This window comes from Bos indicus, chromosome 11 (genome assembly GCF_029378745.1).
Source record: "Bos indicus isolate NIAB-ARS_2022 breed Sahiwal x Tharparkar chromosome 11, NIAB-ARS_B.indTharparkar_mat_pri_1.0, whole genome shotgun sequence".
Taxonomy (NCBI): domain Eukaryota; kingdom Metazoa; phylum Chordata; class Mammalia; order Artiodactyla; family Bovidae; genus Bos; species Bos indicus.
The window spans coordinates 56,465,582-56,482,122 of record NC_091770.1 but is presented as its reverse complement, the minus strand read 5'-3'; the positions used below and the strand labels follow the sequence as shown (position 1 = coordinate 56,482,122).

Sequence of the window (16,541 nt, the reverse complement as noted above, 5' to 3'; positions counted from 1 at the left end):
TAAGCATTTTTCAGTGGGTCTTTTGACCCATTTTCTTGCTATTACAGTATACCAACCAACAAAAGAATTATATAACATACATTAGAGTCCGCTTCATACAAAATCTTCACTGGAAAACAGAAATACAGATCCAAGGAGTGTAGAGTAAAACTGCTTCCTTAAAATAAAACATTAAAGATGTAAAATTAAAATCCAGGTCTTCTGCACCTGTAAGGTATTATTATGAAATTAAATGCAACTGCTATATTTATCAAAATCTTTATGAATAAATATGTTAATGTATTCAACAAGCATTATTGAGTGCTTAATGTTCCAGATGCTGGGAATGCAAACCCATGCTTGACCAATAGAATATGGTATAAATGGCATGTCATTCCTCAACCTGTTCTAAGACAAACTAGCCACTTCTGTTTTGCCCTTAAGGAGTTCTGATCATCAATGAAAGTCCTTCTAACCTGGTACTTTCAGGCTATAAGAGGTCCAAGCCATGTAGAAAGGCCTTGTGTTGACATGCTAGTTAACAGAACCAACTAAGGTCTCAGCCAATAATAGCTCCAAATATATTCATGTATGTGGTCATATTTGAGGTCCAGTCCTCCATGTGACTGACACTGATCCTTCATATGACTCCAGCTCCAGTTGTTATCTGTATGAGAAACCCCCAGGAAGAACCATATAACTAAGCCCAGTTAAATTTCAAAACCATGAGAAATAATAATAAATTGTTTTATTAGTTAGTGCTTTAAGTCACTAAACTGGGATAGTTTGCTGTGCCATAATAGCTAACCACAAAAAGAGATAATGGAGAAATTATTGAAAGGTTTTAAGCAGGAGAGGGATGATAAAATCAGTTTATAACTGAGTATTTTGAATAGGTATGTCCTTGGGCATCAGTACTTTGGCCACCTCATGCGAAGAGTTGACTCACTGGAAAAGACTCTGATGCTTGGAGGGATTGGGGGCAGGAGGAGAAGGGAATGACAGAGGATGAGATGGCTGGATGGCATCACTGACTCGATGGACGTGAGTCTGAGTGAACTCCGGGAGTTGGTGATGGACAGGGAGGCCTGGCCTGCTGCAATTCATGGGGTCACAAAGAGTCGGACACGACTGAGCGACTGAACTGAACTGAACTGGGCATCAGATTCTGTAGCTGGCACAGATAAACATCATGTCTCCTACTCTCACACTCATCCAAGTTTATTTGAAGCTTGAGGAATATTGGATGGAATTTGGTGAAGTTCCTCCTCCCAGATAAAAATGATCTGTATTACATAGAATCAGAAGTATCTTCTAAATAAATAAATAAATAAATAAATGGACCAGACCTCTTTTATAGGACTTTTGACTAATAAAGTACCAGGTCCCAACTCGGTTAGCAATCTATTATGATAAGACCTAATGATATCCTAGTATTTATACCCTTATATAATCCCATACCATATGGGATTAGACTAACCCATGAAGCCAACAAGATACTGCAGAAATGACCACATGCAAAATCAGAAGCTATGTTTTAAATAACATTGCAGCTTTTTCATTTCTTTCCCTTGGATCACTTATGCTGGGGGAAGCTAATCACCACATTTCAAGGACCCTCCAGAAACTCTATGTAGAGATCCAAGTGCTGAGGAACTGAAGCCTTCTGCCAAGAGCCAGCACAAATTTAGCAAGTTAACGAGCCATCTTGAAATTGGATAGTCCATCCTCACTCAAGCCTGCAGATGACTATAACTTGGCCAATATGTTGATGAAACCTATATCTGAAGTTCAACAATCATTTTAGATTGATTTCTATGGACTAACTCCAATAAATTAAAAACCATTTAAAATCATTTCTGGTCTTCTTGTATTACTTAATTCCATTTTCTTTCATTTCCAATATCACATATGTTATAGAGAAGACAATAAAAATATCATATATGTGATTAAAAGAACAACTTAAAAAGTTTTTAAACTACTATATTTTTCTTTCTTATTTTTTAAATTATGAAAGTATGGTAACACATTTACAGGAGACTTGAAAAATACAGAAAAAAGTTACATATAAACTACTACTATATTTTAAAAGTACAAAACTGCTAATATACTTAAAGCTTCCTGTGTCCAGTTCCAACGATTTTTTTCTCCCTTTATTCAGAGGTAACAATTCAGAATTTTGAGTTCATCATTTCCCTCCTCTTAAAATATTTTAACATGTGTAAATATGCCTAAATCATACATTTTCTGTTTTTAATTTTTGTTTTTGATGTTTAAAACAACAAAATTACACAGCTTGCAGTCTTCTATATTTTGATATCTTTTTCTCAACCTATTATAAAGCTTTGAGGTTAAATCATGCCGATGCCTGTAACTGTGGTTCACTCAGTTTCACTCAGATATATTGCTTATTTAAACCACAAACTATTCATCCAGCTTCCTGTTAATGGACATTTGGCTTTTTTTTTTTTTTTTTGCCGTTATAAATAATGATGCTATTAACATCCTGTGTATACATTCTACCTGGCATTCATATACAAGCTGTATATTCCTAAAAGTGGATAATCTGAGTGTAAGAAAATGCCAGTGCAGGAGACTCAAGAAATGCTGGCTCCATCCCTGGGTCAAGACGATCCCCTGGAATAGGAAATGGCAACCCACGCCATTATGCTGGCCTGGAAAACTCCATGGACAGAAGCCTGGTGAGATACAGTCCATGGGATCACGAAGACTTGCAAATGACTGTGCAGCTAAGCATGCAAGAAAATTCCAGTTTTCCCGAAGGGTTCTATCAATTTACACGACCACCAGCAGCAATCTGGTAGGGGTGAAATAATATTTCATTTTGATTTTAATTGCTTGCTAATAAGGTTGACATACTTTCATATATGTACTGATCACTTTGCTTCTTCTTTAGTGAAATACATACTTATATATTTTCACTCTTCTAATGAATATATTGTTCTTTTTCCTGTTGAGTTTTACTGTCATAAACATATTCTAGAAATAAATTCTTTGTCAGATATCTATATATAATATAAAGCATTTGACATATTAACTTTGCTATTTTATTTTTATTTTAAAGTGGTCATATTTAGCAATATTTTATTTTATAATTTGTGCTTTTTGTTTAATACATGCTTTCTTAAATCAAAGGCAAAAACATATTTTTAAAATATTCTCTTCTAGTTTTAAAATGCTGGTTTTTATATTTCGCATCAGTTCTTCTGGAATTAGTATGTTTTATTTTGATTGTTGTTGTCATTTTTTATATTTTAAGGGGTATGATTCTGATTTATTTTTGTCAATATGGCTAACCACTAAAACCAAATCCTTCAGCTTATACTTTCTAATCGGCAATGATCCTCCAGATTTCCCGTTTCCACATATAATAAGTATATTTCTGGGCTCTCTCTTTCATTACACTACTCAAGTTTGCTCTCCCTGTAGTTGTACTCCTTTATAATAAGAAGTTTTGAATCATGGCCAAATAAAATTCTTCATTGTTTTTCTTCAGAAATGTGTTAACTATTCTTATTTTTCCTATGAATATTCAGTTTATCAGATTACCAGAAAAATTCTGTTAGTATTCCAATTGCCCTCCCATTAATCAATACAGGAACAAAATACATCCTGAAGGTATCGAAACTTTCTTTCTAAACATGATTGATTTCAGCATGTATTTAGATCTTCTTTATAGCTTGAAAACTTGTTACGAGATCTTGACTACCATTATCTGATATATTCTTATATATTTTATATTTTTCTTCCTATTTAAAATAGTAACTTGCTTAAAATTACCTTTGTTGGAATATGACAATTCTACGAGAATTTCTGTATTGAGTTCACAGTCTTCATGCTTACTAAATTCCCCTGTTGTTGTTGTTTGTAAGTCACTAAGTCATGTCCAACTCCTTGCAAACCCATGGTCTATAGCACGCCAGGCTTCCCTGTCTTTCACTATCTCCCTGAGATTCCTCAAACTCATGTGCATTGAGTCAGTGATGCCATACAACCATCTCATCCTCTGTCACCCCCTCTCCCCCTGCCCTCCATCTTTCCCAACATCAGTCTTTCTAGTAAGTTGGCTCTTTGCATCTGTTGGCCTAAGGACTGGAGCTTCAGCTTCAGTATCAGTCCTTCCAGTGAATATTCGGGGTTGATTTCCTTTAGGATTGACTTGTTTGATCTCCTTACTGTTCAAGGGACTCTCAAGAGTCCTCTCCAGCACCACAGTTTGAAAGCATCATTTCTTTAGCACTCAGCCTTCATTATGGTCCAACTCTCACACTCCATACGTGACTACTGGAAAAACCATAGCTTTGACTAGATGGACAGACTTTTGTCAGCAAAGTTATGTCTCTTCTTTTTAACATACTGTCTAGGTTTGTCATAACTTTCATTTTAAGGAGAAACCATATTTTAATTTTATGGCTGTAATCATTGTCCTCAGTGACTTCGGAGCCCAAGAAAATAAACTCTGCCACTGTTTCCATTCTTTCCCCCAAGTATTTGCCATGAAGCAATGGGACCAGATGCCATCATATTTGTTTTCTGAACATTGTCTTTAAGTCAGCTTTTGCACTCTCCTCTTTTATGTTCATCAAGAAGATGTTTAGTTCCTCTTCACTTTCTGCCATTAGAGTGGTATTATCTGCATATCTGAGGTTATTGGTATTTCTCCTGGCAATCTTGATTCCAGCTTGTGATTCATCCAGTCTGGCATTTCACATGATGGACTTACTCTACATAGAAGTTAAATAAGCAGGGTGACAACATACAGTCTTAACATACTCCTTTCCCAATTTTGAATCAGTCCATTGCTCCGTGTGGGGTTCTAACTGTTGCTTCTTGACCTGCATATAAGTTTCTTGGGAGACAGATAAGGTGGTCTGGTACTCCCATCTCTTTAAGAATTTTCCAGTTTGTTGTGATCCACACAAAGACTCATTAGTTCAAATAATTTTTTTCAAAGTTATACTCTCCCAACTTTTACTTAATAATTTGTTTTTTTTTTTAATCTTAAAAGACAAGGATTAATGAAACTCATATATATGCTAACAAGAGTCAGTTCTTGGCAGATTGAACTCTCCAATGTCACATACTTTCTAAACTATTAAACATCAGAATTCATGCCACCAGGTTTCCTTCATTCCTGTAAGTTTTTCCAACCAAGATAACTGGGCAAGGATGAAAAAAGGACAAACATCACCTGTTTCTGGGAAATTACTGGTCAGATGAAGAAAAAGAAGCAACAGCTGTGGCAATTCCCAGCCTTTGGAAGGATCTCTTGCCTGTGGTGGAAATCTCCACAAATCAAAGCCAGACACGTCCCCCGGACCCCTGTCCTGGCTTCTTTTTCCCATTATTCATTTCAGTGCCCCTCCCTCAAATCTTCTTATAAAAGCCCAATCTTTTCTGCCCTGACAAGCCAGTGCAGATCCCTGCAAGAGAGGTAAGTGGGAGCCGAGACTAGATGAGACCCATGACAGGGGTTTCACCTTGCACATTTCAGGGAGGATGTACAAGGATCCTTGTCCTCAGAGAATGTGGGAGCTCTGAGACCAGGGGAAGCCAGACTTGGGAGACCTCAGGTACACTAGGATGTGTAGATTTTCTAATTTTTTCCAGCACCATGGAAGGGGAGGGATGCTACCAAGATGGATTTATTCCTAGGGGACTAGATGAAGGAAAAGACAAGAGGTACAACAGGGGATCTCTCACATCCTCTCTCTGACCACCCTCCCTTAGTTCTCTAGCTGCCTCCACACCTCACAGACACAATGCTGCCTTCCCTGGGCCTCCCCAGACTGTCCTGGATGCTGCTCTCCTGCCTGATGCTCCTGTCTCAGATCCAAGGTGAGATTTCTCTGCCTCTAGCTCTGGGTTCCCAGTGTCTGCTCAAGGCCAAGACAAAGAGGAAAGCTCCTGTGCCTCCCCTGGTAATGGAATATCCCCACATACATAATTGCCTGGAATTCCTGAGTCATCACTCCTTTCTTCAGGTAACCAGTGGTGGGAAGCACTCCAGTGGTTCAGTAACAGTGGGATGAGGTGATTTCTATTTTCTCAGTAATTTATGTACATAGATGAAGGAGGAAAGTATAGAGTGTCATTAATGAGATGAGTAGAAGGAAAATGATTGGAGAATCTATCAACTCAGAGGAGAAGGACTGGACTTTTGAATAAAGACAATGAATAAAAAGAAGAGAGATCATCATCCAGTAAGTAGGTCTAGTTCATGATTTATAAAAAATCCTGGAGTGTTGGCAATGGTGAGAGGCAGTCAGAAGTTTGGTATCACCGCCCCAAGCCCTGGCCTCATAAATATTCCCCAAGGTCACCTTCCCCCTCCAATCCCCTCTCTCCATTTCACCCCAACCCTCTCCCTTATTTCTTCCTCTCCAGGGGAAAATTCCCAAAAGGAACTGCCATCTGCAAGGATCAGCTGTCCCTCAGGTTCCATGGCCTATAGGTCTCACTGCTATGCCTTGTTTAAAACACCCAAAACCTGGATGGATGCAGATGTGAGTGGTGGGATCTGCAGTTAGGGGAGATAAGCAGAAGCAAATCAGAGACTGGGTTTGGGGACCAGGGGGTCTCCATTCTCAAGAGTTTCCTGAGGATGAGTATGATGAATTCATGTTTGGTAAACATACCCCTTCTCACCTGCAATGGCCCTTCCCTTCCCCTAGTGGTGTGTCAAGCTCCTCCTGTGTATTTCCCTTCCCCACACAGATTGCCTGCCAGAAGAGGCCCTCGGGACATCTTGTGTCTGTGCTCAGTGGGGCTGAGGAATCCTTCGTGGCCTCCTTGGTTAGGAACAACTTGAACACCCAATCAGACATCTGGATTGGGCTCCATGACCCCACAGAGGTACACTTACATCTCTCTAATCTGTTACTTCCAAAGGTGTTATGGCCACCCAGGTCCTTCTTTGTCCCCTTTTGCCAGCCCAGAAAATACCTGAGAGATCCCTGGAGCTCACAGGATAACTGGGGAAAGTGAGAGCCTTTAGTCCTGGGCAGGTCCTAGTCCCCAACTAAAGTTAATCTGCCTTTTGTCAAGCTTTTACACAGTTCACACAGCATACCTTGTAACTCAGTTCATTGTGCTTCCCTGAGTCTGCATATGTTGTGCTTATCATGTCAATGAACATTTAGGATTGATGCAGTTTTCCCTTTTATAAAACAGACACTATCTTGGAGATTCAGAGGGTAAACATAAGTACACCCCAAGTATAGTTCAGATAGGGCCATGTTCCTTTGAGACATTTAATTGGTCTTTGTGATTATTGGCTATGAAATTAGCCAATAGAGTTCGGGAGAGTTTCCCAGAGGAGAGCTGTGGGGACTCATCTTGAACAGCACAGCTAATTCAGTGATGCTGGGGAGGGGAATCAATCATTCCAACAGACAGCATCAGACCAGGAGAATTCTAAAGGCCTTTCTGTCTCACCCAATTCCGTCCTCTACTCCACAGGGCTCTGAGGCCAATGCTGGTGGATGGGAATGGAGTAGCAATGACGTGCTCAATTACGTTGCCTGGGAGACAGATCCTGCTGCCATCTCAAGCCCTGGCTACTGTGGGAGTCTCTCAAGAAGCTCAGGTAAGAAACATAGAAGGTCATTTTTGTCCAGCCTTTTCCATCCCCTCACCTGCCATTTCTGGGTCTGATCTTCAGGGAATCCTCCTGGGCTGGAACTATAATATTGGCTTGTCTTCTCCCATTCCCTCTCATCTCTTCTTACTTTCTATCCTCTTCCCATGGAGTGGGACACTGGTGAAGATGAGGGAGGGCCTTTGAAGCCTAAACCAGAATCTGGGATTCCTCTCCATTGGGTTCTCAAGCTCCACCAGCCCCGTTGACTTGAGATCTTCTGTCTCTCCAGGATATCTCAAGTGGAGAGATCATAACTGCAATTTGAACTTACCCTACGTCTGCAAGTTCACAGACTAGATCAGATGAGAAGTCAGCAGCCTGACTGGTGTGCAACTGGTGTGCAACTCATCATGGACTTGGAACTAGGGATTCAGACCCACTATGGAAGGGGATATTCTTCTCACAGCCCCAACCCAACCACTTCATTCTGACCTTCCCTCCTCCCCAGACTCAATTCAGTCTCTTCTGTGTGTTCCATAACCTGACTTTGCAAAGTTCACAATAAAAATATTAGTTTTCAATTGCCTGTCTTCTCTGCCTCATTCTCATAGACAAATTGAGAAAGATGAAGTGGGTGGTCAAGAATTTTTGGTCAGTCTCTGCCTCATTTCACCCAGGTTCCTGGGGAAATAACCATATATACATATTTGTGTATTTGTGGTTAAGTACATCACCATTACTTCTGTAGTATGTGGGCTGTAGGCACATAAAGACATTGCTCTTCCATTCACAGTACTGCTCACACATTCCCCCAAGACAGGTTTCTGATGGTATGAGGAAACCAGTCTTAAGGTATGTGATGATGTTTAGAACTGTACTTTCTAAAGTATTAGTGAGAAACATAATCAGTTCAGTTCAGTCACTCAGTCATGTCCGACTCTTTGCAACCCCACGAACTGCAGCATGCCATGCATCCATGTCCATCACCAACTCCCGAAGTTTACCCAAACTCATGTCTATCTAGTCAGTGATGCCATCCAGCCATCTTATCCTCTGCCATCCCCTTCTCCTCCTGGCCACAATCCCTCCCAGCATCAGGGTCTTTTCCAATGAGTCAAGTCTTTGCATGAGGTGGCCAAAGTATTGGAGCTTCAGCTTCAGCATCAGTCCTTCAATGAACACCCAGGACTGATCTCCTTTAGGATGGACTGGTTGGATCTCCTTGCAGTCCAAGGGACTCTCAAGAGTCTTCTCCAAAACCACACTTAAAAAGCAACAACTCTTCGGCACTCAGCTTTCTTCACAGTCCAACTCTCACATCCATACATGACCACTGGAAAAAACATAGCCTTGACTAGAAAGACCTTTGTTGGCAAAGTAATGTCTCTCCTTTTGAATATGCTATCGAGGTTGGTCATGACTTTCCTTCCAAGGAGTAAGTGTCTTTTAATTTCATGGCTACAGTCACCATTTGTAGTGATTTTGGAGCCCCCCAAAAATCAAGTCTGACACTGTTTCCACTGTTTCCCCATCTATTTGCCATGAAGTGATGGGACCAGATGCCATGATCTTCATTTTCTGAATGTTGAGCTTTAAGCCAACTTTTTGACTCTCCACTTTCACTTTTATCAAGAGGCTTTTTAGTTCCTCTTCACTTTCTGCCATAAGGGTGGTGTCATCCGCATATCTCAGGTTATTGATATTTCTCCTGGCAATCTTGATTCCAGCTTGTGTTTCTTCCAGCCCAGTGTTTCTCATGATATACTCTGCATAGAAGTTAAATAAGCAGGGTGACAATATACAGCCTTGACATACTCCTTCTCCTATTTGAAACCAGTCTGTTTTTCCATGTCCAGTTCTAACTGTTGCTTTCTTACCTGCGTATAGGTTTCTCAAGAAGCAGGTCAGATATTCCCTGACCTGATGGTCTGGTATTCCCATCTCTTTCAGAATTTTCCACAGTTTATTGTGATACACACAGTCAAAGGCTTTAGCATTGTCAATAAAGCAGAAGTAGATGTTTTTCTGGAACTCTCTTGCTTTTTCCATGATCCAGTGGATGTTGGCATTTGATCTCTGGTTCCTCTGCCTTTTCTAAAACCAGCTTGAACATCTGGAAGTTCATGGTTCACGTATTGCTCCAGCCTGGCTTGGAGAATTTTGAGCATTTCTTTACTAGCGTGTGAGATGAGTGCAATTGTGCGGTAGTTTAAGCATTATTTGGCATTGCCTTTCTTTGGGATTGGAATGAAAACTGACCTTTTCCAGTCCTGTGGCCACTGCTGAATTCTCCAAATTTGCTGGCATATTGAGTACAGCACTTTCACAGCATCATCTTTCAGGGTTTGAAATAGGTCAACTGGAATTCCATCACTTCCACTAGCTTTGTTCGTAGTGATGCTTTCTAAGGCCCACTTGACTTCACATTCCAGGATGTCTGGCTCTAGGTGAGTGATCACACCATCATGATTATCTTTGTCATGAAGATCTTTTTTGTACAGTTCCTTTGTGTATTCTTGCCACCTCTTCTTAATATCTTCTGCTTCTGTTAGGTCCATACCATTTCTGTCATTTTTTGAGCCCATGTTTGCATGAAATATTCCCTTGGCATCTCTAATTTTCTTGAAGAGATCTCTAGTCTTTCCCATTCTGTTGTTTTCCTTTATTTCTTTGCATTGATCACTGAGGAAGCCTTTCTTATCTCTCTTTGCTATTCTTTGGAACTCTGCATTAATAAATAGACTTTATTAATATTCACAAAATGTATGCAAACAAATCAATAATCTAATTAAGTAGATAAACATATAATAAGAATGATAACCTGTTTTGGTTGTTGGTGGCTTTGGCAGATGTAAATGTGATCTGTCAAACTGAGTACAGTTTTCTAATACCTTTCAAATTCTTTACTTATAGCTCACTATGTTCAGCCAGCTCTGATTATTCTAACTACATGTTGGCTTATTTCTATAGGGTACTTTATTAGAAAGGACCCAGTATGTCCTCTATCCTTGAATCTTAAAACACTGTGGCCTCAGTCATGACTGGATTTCATATGACTTCAATGTCTAGCAGGATTTTTCTTAACAGTTTTTGGAATGGAAAATAGTGTCCCTCCTAACTGAAGGCAAGACCAGACTCTGTGTATCTGCATATTTTAAAACCACTAATCTTCCATTCATCTTATCACTGCCCAACCCTTGTCACAAGCTTCCATTGTGGAAAAAAAATATTTGGACCAGTTCCCTAATTTGGAAAAAAACATTTATCATATGAGACCACTGATGAAATTTTCCATATGGACCAAGAACATTATGAAAGTGTCATGAAAGGGTATTGCTTCTCAAATAAAGAGATAAAAATGAATGATCAATGTCTTTTTTTATGTTTCTTAAATTTCATTTCCTATTTCTAAGATAAACTGCACTTGCATGCTAAGCCACTTCAGTCATGTCCAATTCTTTGCGACCCTATGTACTCTAGCCCATCAGACTCCCTTATTCTTTTCTGTCCATGGGATTCTCCAGGCAAGAATACTGGAGTGGGTTGCCATGCGCTCCTCCAGAGGATCTTCTCAACCCAAGGATGAAACCCACATCTCTATGTCACCTTCATTGGCAGGTTCTTTACCACTAGCACCACCTGGGAAGCCCTAAAATAGATTACCTTAACTAAATATTCCTTTAGCAATTTTGGTCGAAATCTTCTCCATCAGTTTAAATGAATTAAGGATTGCACAATGCTAGGGGTCTTATTTTCTGCCCTAATTAAAGTAAAAACATGGGTTTGAAAAGTTCACAGTGATTGGTCTTGTGCAAGTTTCCATTTTAGTTGAGTTCCCCCTTCAATGGCAGGTGAGCCACCACAGCTGTGGGGACCAGATCCTCTTCCTCTTGTTGGAGGACTCATTATGTTAGATAGGACATTTGTCATGGAAAGTAAGAAAACTCTCAACATAATTTGGGTCATAAAAATAAAGGTATTTCCTGGACATGTAACTGAAATGTAACAGTGAGGAAGACCTTGATGTCTATTTGTCCAGGGCTCAAGTGTCATTTCTCTGGGATTCTATTGTCTGAATCTTTTTATCTATATCCTTTATCTTTCAACTGCCTTCCTTAGTTACAGCACAGGAAAGTTGCAAGCAGCAACTTGGGCTACTGATTCCTCCTCAATATCAAAAGGGGGCTTCCTAGGTGGTGCTAGTAGTAAAGAACCTGTCTGCCAATACAGCCAGATATAAGAGACACAAGCTCAATCCCTGGGTCAGGAAGATCCCCTTCAAGAAGCCATGGCAACTCACTCCAGTATTCTTGCATGGAGAATCCCATGGACAGAAAAGTCTGGCTGCCTACAGTCTGTGGGATCACAGAGAGTCAGACACGACTGATCGACTAACACTTTCACTTTACAGGTCTCCAGAAATTGTCACTACACACACATTCAGAGAATTGGAAGTAGGTTAAACTTAAGGTTATAACCAATTGGGATTAAGGGATGTGAAAAATTATTAAATTTTCTTTTTTATTCCCTTACTAATGAACAATTGCCATATCACTACCATCAAAAGAATAAAAATACAGGTCTCTCGAGTAAAGAGGGGCATCCTAACTTTACAGATTCCAAGCCACAGATTACTCACTTTCTCATGGTCAGTTTGTTGTTGATGCCCAACATCATGAAATATCACTCTTCCAATTTTTTTAGTTCTTCTGCAAACTCATGTAGTGAATGTCCCTTTGTAGTTTTCTTCAGCACAGATTATTATATAAATATAAAAGTGAAAGTGATAATCGCTCAGTTGTCTTACTCTTTGTGACTCATGGACTGTAGCCTGCCAGGTTCCTTTGTCCGTGGAATTCTTCAGGCAAGAATAGTGGAGAGGATAGCCATTCCCTTCTCCAGAAGATCTTCCTGACCCAGTGATCAAACCTCGGTCTCCTGCACTGCAGGCAGATTCTTTACCTTCTGAGCCACCAGGGAAGCTCTATTACATAAACAGTTTATGGTTATTCTCAGTCTTCCTTTGAATGTAAACAGCTCCAGTGACACCTTAAAATTTAGACGGCATGATTCTTTAAACCTATTTTCATCGCATATATTTTCAAAAGACAATAAGTCATCTGGTTAAGATAAAATCAAAATATTGCCCTCCCCACAGAGCAATGAAAGAATAGAGAATTAGAAATTAGACACTTGGAAAATTTGTGATATTGTGCTTATTAAGTCTTTTGAAATGTTTCTCTCTAAATCAAGTTTAGACTGGATATTGCCATTCTCCCAAGGATGTGTTAAACATTATGATATCTAGATTACTTGAAACTCCAGCAAGTCCTCTTGCATATCCATATTTTGGTTTATAAACCAAGTGACTGCTTAGTGATTCCTTACATATACCGGAATTTCATAACCAGTTCTTTGTAGTCAGCCACTGTTACAGAAAGAAGTACCTTCTGGTTTTTCTTAAAATGAGGGAAAAAATAATTTAAAATAATCATGAGCATTTTTATCTTTGATTTAAGAGATTATTTATTCTTATCTTGTCTAAAATGAAAATAAAAAAGATAGTCAATAAATGAAATTAGTTTAATAAATTGTGGTACCACTATTGAATTGAATATGAACTATTGTAAATTGCAATGAAATACTGAATTTTACAAGATTATCAAATGTGTATGTGGAAGAAGGTAGAGGCAATGAAGGATCTCCTTTTTCATTCCCCCAATTACTATCCAGCTTGAGTGACTCCTCTGTCCATGGAATTCCCCAGGCAAGAATACTGGAGTGGGTAGCCATTTCCTTCTCCAGGGGATCTCCCCTACCCATGGCTTGAACTCCTGTCTCCTGCATTTCAGGCATATTCTTTACCATCTGATCCACCAGGCAAGCTCACCAGATTAAATGAGGAAGATTTATTACAACAGGACATGAGCAAAAAAACAGAGGCAAAATCGAAGACTCCCAAGTGAGCAGAACAAAACCAGAACAAAAACTAGGAACTGAGAAGGGACAGAGGTGATGTAACCTCAGAGAGATTCCCAGAATGGGTAGAGCCCCTTCCCGGCACGGGCTGGAACTGTCCAATGTAAGGAATCCTCCCCACAATCAGTCCCATTTTCCTTCAGGCAAAGATGGAGTTTTTTTCATTCTCTGAGTGCTCCCAGGTGCCCAATTCTCATGTCCCTGAAAGGCAGGGGGAGCAAGAAAAGATGTTCCAGGAAAGGCTGCAAAAAGGAAGCAAAGAAAGCCCAGAAGAGATGCAGGAGATCAGGCCTCCTGGGAATATTTGGGAAGATATTTGGAAAAATATTCATGGAAGAGAGAAGCAGGGAAGTGTGGAGAGACTGTTCCCCCCATCTCATCTCTTGATTTTGTCCTTTGTCTCAAATTTAGGAAAATGATCAACACTTGCATATGTAGAGTCTGATGGTACCACCTGAACTGATTAATTCTTCCAACTGAATCCAGTTGCAAATATCCCTAAAAATTCAGTTCAGTTCAGCTCAGTAGCTCAGTCGTGTCCGACACTTTGCAACCCCATGAATCACAGCACGCCAGGCCTCCCTGTCCATGACCAACTCCCAGAGTTCACTCAAACTCATGTCCATCGAGTCAGTGATGCCATCCAACCATCTCATCCTCTGTCGTCCCCTTCTCCTCCTGCCCTCAATCCCTCCCAGCATCAGGGTCTTTTCCAATGAGTCAACTCTTCGCATGAAGTGGCCAAAGTATTGGAGTTTCAGCTTCAGCATCAGTCATTCCAGTGAACACCCAGGACTGATCTCCTTTAGGATGGACTGGTTGGATCTCCTTGCAGTCCAAGGGACTCTCAAGAGTCTTCTCCAACACCACACTTCAAAAGCATCAATTCTTCAGCGCTCAGCCTTCTTCACAGTCCAACTCTCACATCCATACATGACCACTAGAAAAACCATAGCCTTGACAAGACAGACCTTTGTTGGCAAAGTAATATCTCTGCTTTTCAATATACTATCTAGGTTGGTCATAACTTTCCTTCCAAGGAGGAAGTGACTTTTAATTCCCTGGCTTCAATCACCATCTTTAGTGATTTTAGAGCCCCCCAAAATAAAGTCTGACACTGTTTCTACTGTTTCCCCATCTATTTCCCATTAAATGATGGGACCAGATGCCATGATCTTCATTTTCTGAATGTTGAGCTTTAAGCCAACTTTTTCACTCTCCTCTTTCACTTTCATCAAGAGGATTTTTAGTTCTTTAGTCAAAAAATTGAATTTGTGAGCTTATATCTCACCATTTTAAATGAAAAAAAACACCCATAGTACAGTAGGTTTCTACCCCAATCACCCAAACAATGCTCTAAAACCCATGAACACCCAGGTTTAAGTAGGAAACTGTCGTGTTAAAATAGAAAATTCTTTAAAACTTGATTTTCTGATTAGCACACAATAAATGTGTAGTTTAAAATTTTTTCTTTTATTGTATGCCATATATGACCCAGTGATGCCTCTTTTCACACCTGCAACATCTGTGACCTGTGCTCTCTTTGAAAAAAATATGCGATTCTCATCTTTTACCAATCGTGCTTAGTATGTCACTAGACTTAGCCCATGCATAGTTTTAATAATGGATTCATATTGGGATTTGGGAATGCATATATCAATTTTTCTTATTCAAAATTTGGCTGAAAAATATTGCACCAGTTGATGTACATGTTTTCTGGAGATTGGATCATTAAAACCCAAGAATTATTCTATTAAGAAAATGTTAACCAGAGACAAAATCTCCAGGATTTACCTGCAATACCTTAGGTACTATTCAGAAAAAATCATAGAGATAATAAAATGTTGCTTGTTGTATAATACAGTGCTTTATGCACATTCATTGCTCAATCCCATCCTTTTAAAGACTTTGAAATGCTCAGCATCTCTCTGTAGCCAACTTCCCGGGGAATTTTCCCCAGACTTTTAAGCCCATACTCATGATCTTTTTCTGAAAGTGACTGACTACCACAAGTGGAAAGAACACCATTTTTTAATTGAGAAAGCAAAGAATTTTTCAGAGCAGACTTGGGAAACAGTTCTGTGTGGAGCTCTGGCATTTCTGAACTTCATGTAATCAGAGACACTCACTGCCCTCTCTTCTGGATGACCTTTGCAAGGAAGTCTGTGTAGTGAAGAGCCTTTAAAAACAGAAAGGCCACCTCTCTCCAAAGCAATGACAGGTTTGCTTACAGTTTTGAAAAACGGAGACAGTACCTCCATCCAGAGCAAAGTAAGTCAGGCCTGGTCACTCTCCAATACAAGAAAGATGTCTCTTTCTGAAGTAAGGAGTAGGCTAGCTTATGCCTCATGAGAAAGATTCAGATTGTTAGTGATCATATGTGAAAGCACCTGTTTGGGTCCATCTATGTCCACATCACGGAATTAGGTTTTAAGGAGAATTGAATATTGTGAGATTCATAATGCCTCAAGTATACTAAAGTTCTTTGCCTTCTTTCTATGCGACAAGGCTACTAGGGAAAATTTGAGACAGCTCATGCTCTTTGCCATGAAACTAAGTAATTTTTGTAGCACATTGGAAGAAAATAACTTTAACTGAAGGGTCTTGAGTCTTATTTGCTGATTTCTTTCTATTGTTGTTTCCATCCTATTTTCCTTTACAAGAAATAGATTTCTTGCTCTTTTCAAAATTATACCTGTCAGACTTGCTCTCCTGCCCTTTTCCTCTAGAAGGCCACCCCTCCCATTCTTCCCTTCATCTCATACAGTGTCTCTCTTTCCCTCTCCCTGTCCTTAAAGGTCTACAGACTGCAGCCTGACATGTTGTCTATCTACATTGTACCAGGGAAAGTCCCATCGTTCTTACCTTAGGGAAAGTTGAGCTTTCCAAGAGGCTCTAACAAAAAAATAAATTTTAGCCAAAGACTCTACTGTAATATCTGTTAACATGAAATACTGTGGACTTTAAGAGGTCATAGATT

The 16,541-nt window shown here is 39.7% G+C and overlaps 1 protein-coding gene across 2 annotated transcripts; it reads left to right on the top strand.

Moving 5' to 3' along the window:
- Window positions 1-5,762: 5,762 nt before the first annotated feature.
- On the top strand, window positions 5,763-7,939 carry LOC109566190 (lithostathine). 2 transcript variants are annotated; one of them, XM_019970350.2, is made up of 5 exons: window positions 5,763-5,838; window positions 6,388-6,506; window positions 6,718-6,855; window positions 7,462-7,588; window positions 7,872-7,939. In XM_019970350.2, the coding sequence occupies exons 1-5, from the start codon at window positions 5,763-5,765 to the stop codon at window positions 7,937-7,939; spliced, it is 528 nt and encodes a 175-aa protein (XP_019825909.2). The 2 variants fall into 2 exon arrangements, with proteins under 2 accessions (XP_019825909.2, XP_070654242.1); XM_070798141.1 differs by lacking the exon at window positions 6,718-6,855.
- Window positions 7,940-16,541: the final 8,602 nt, after the last annotated feature.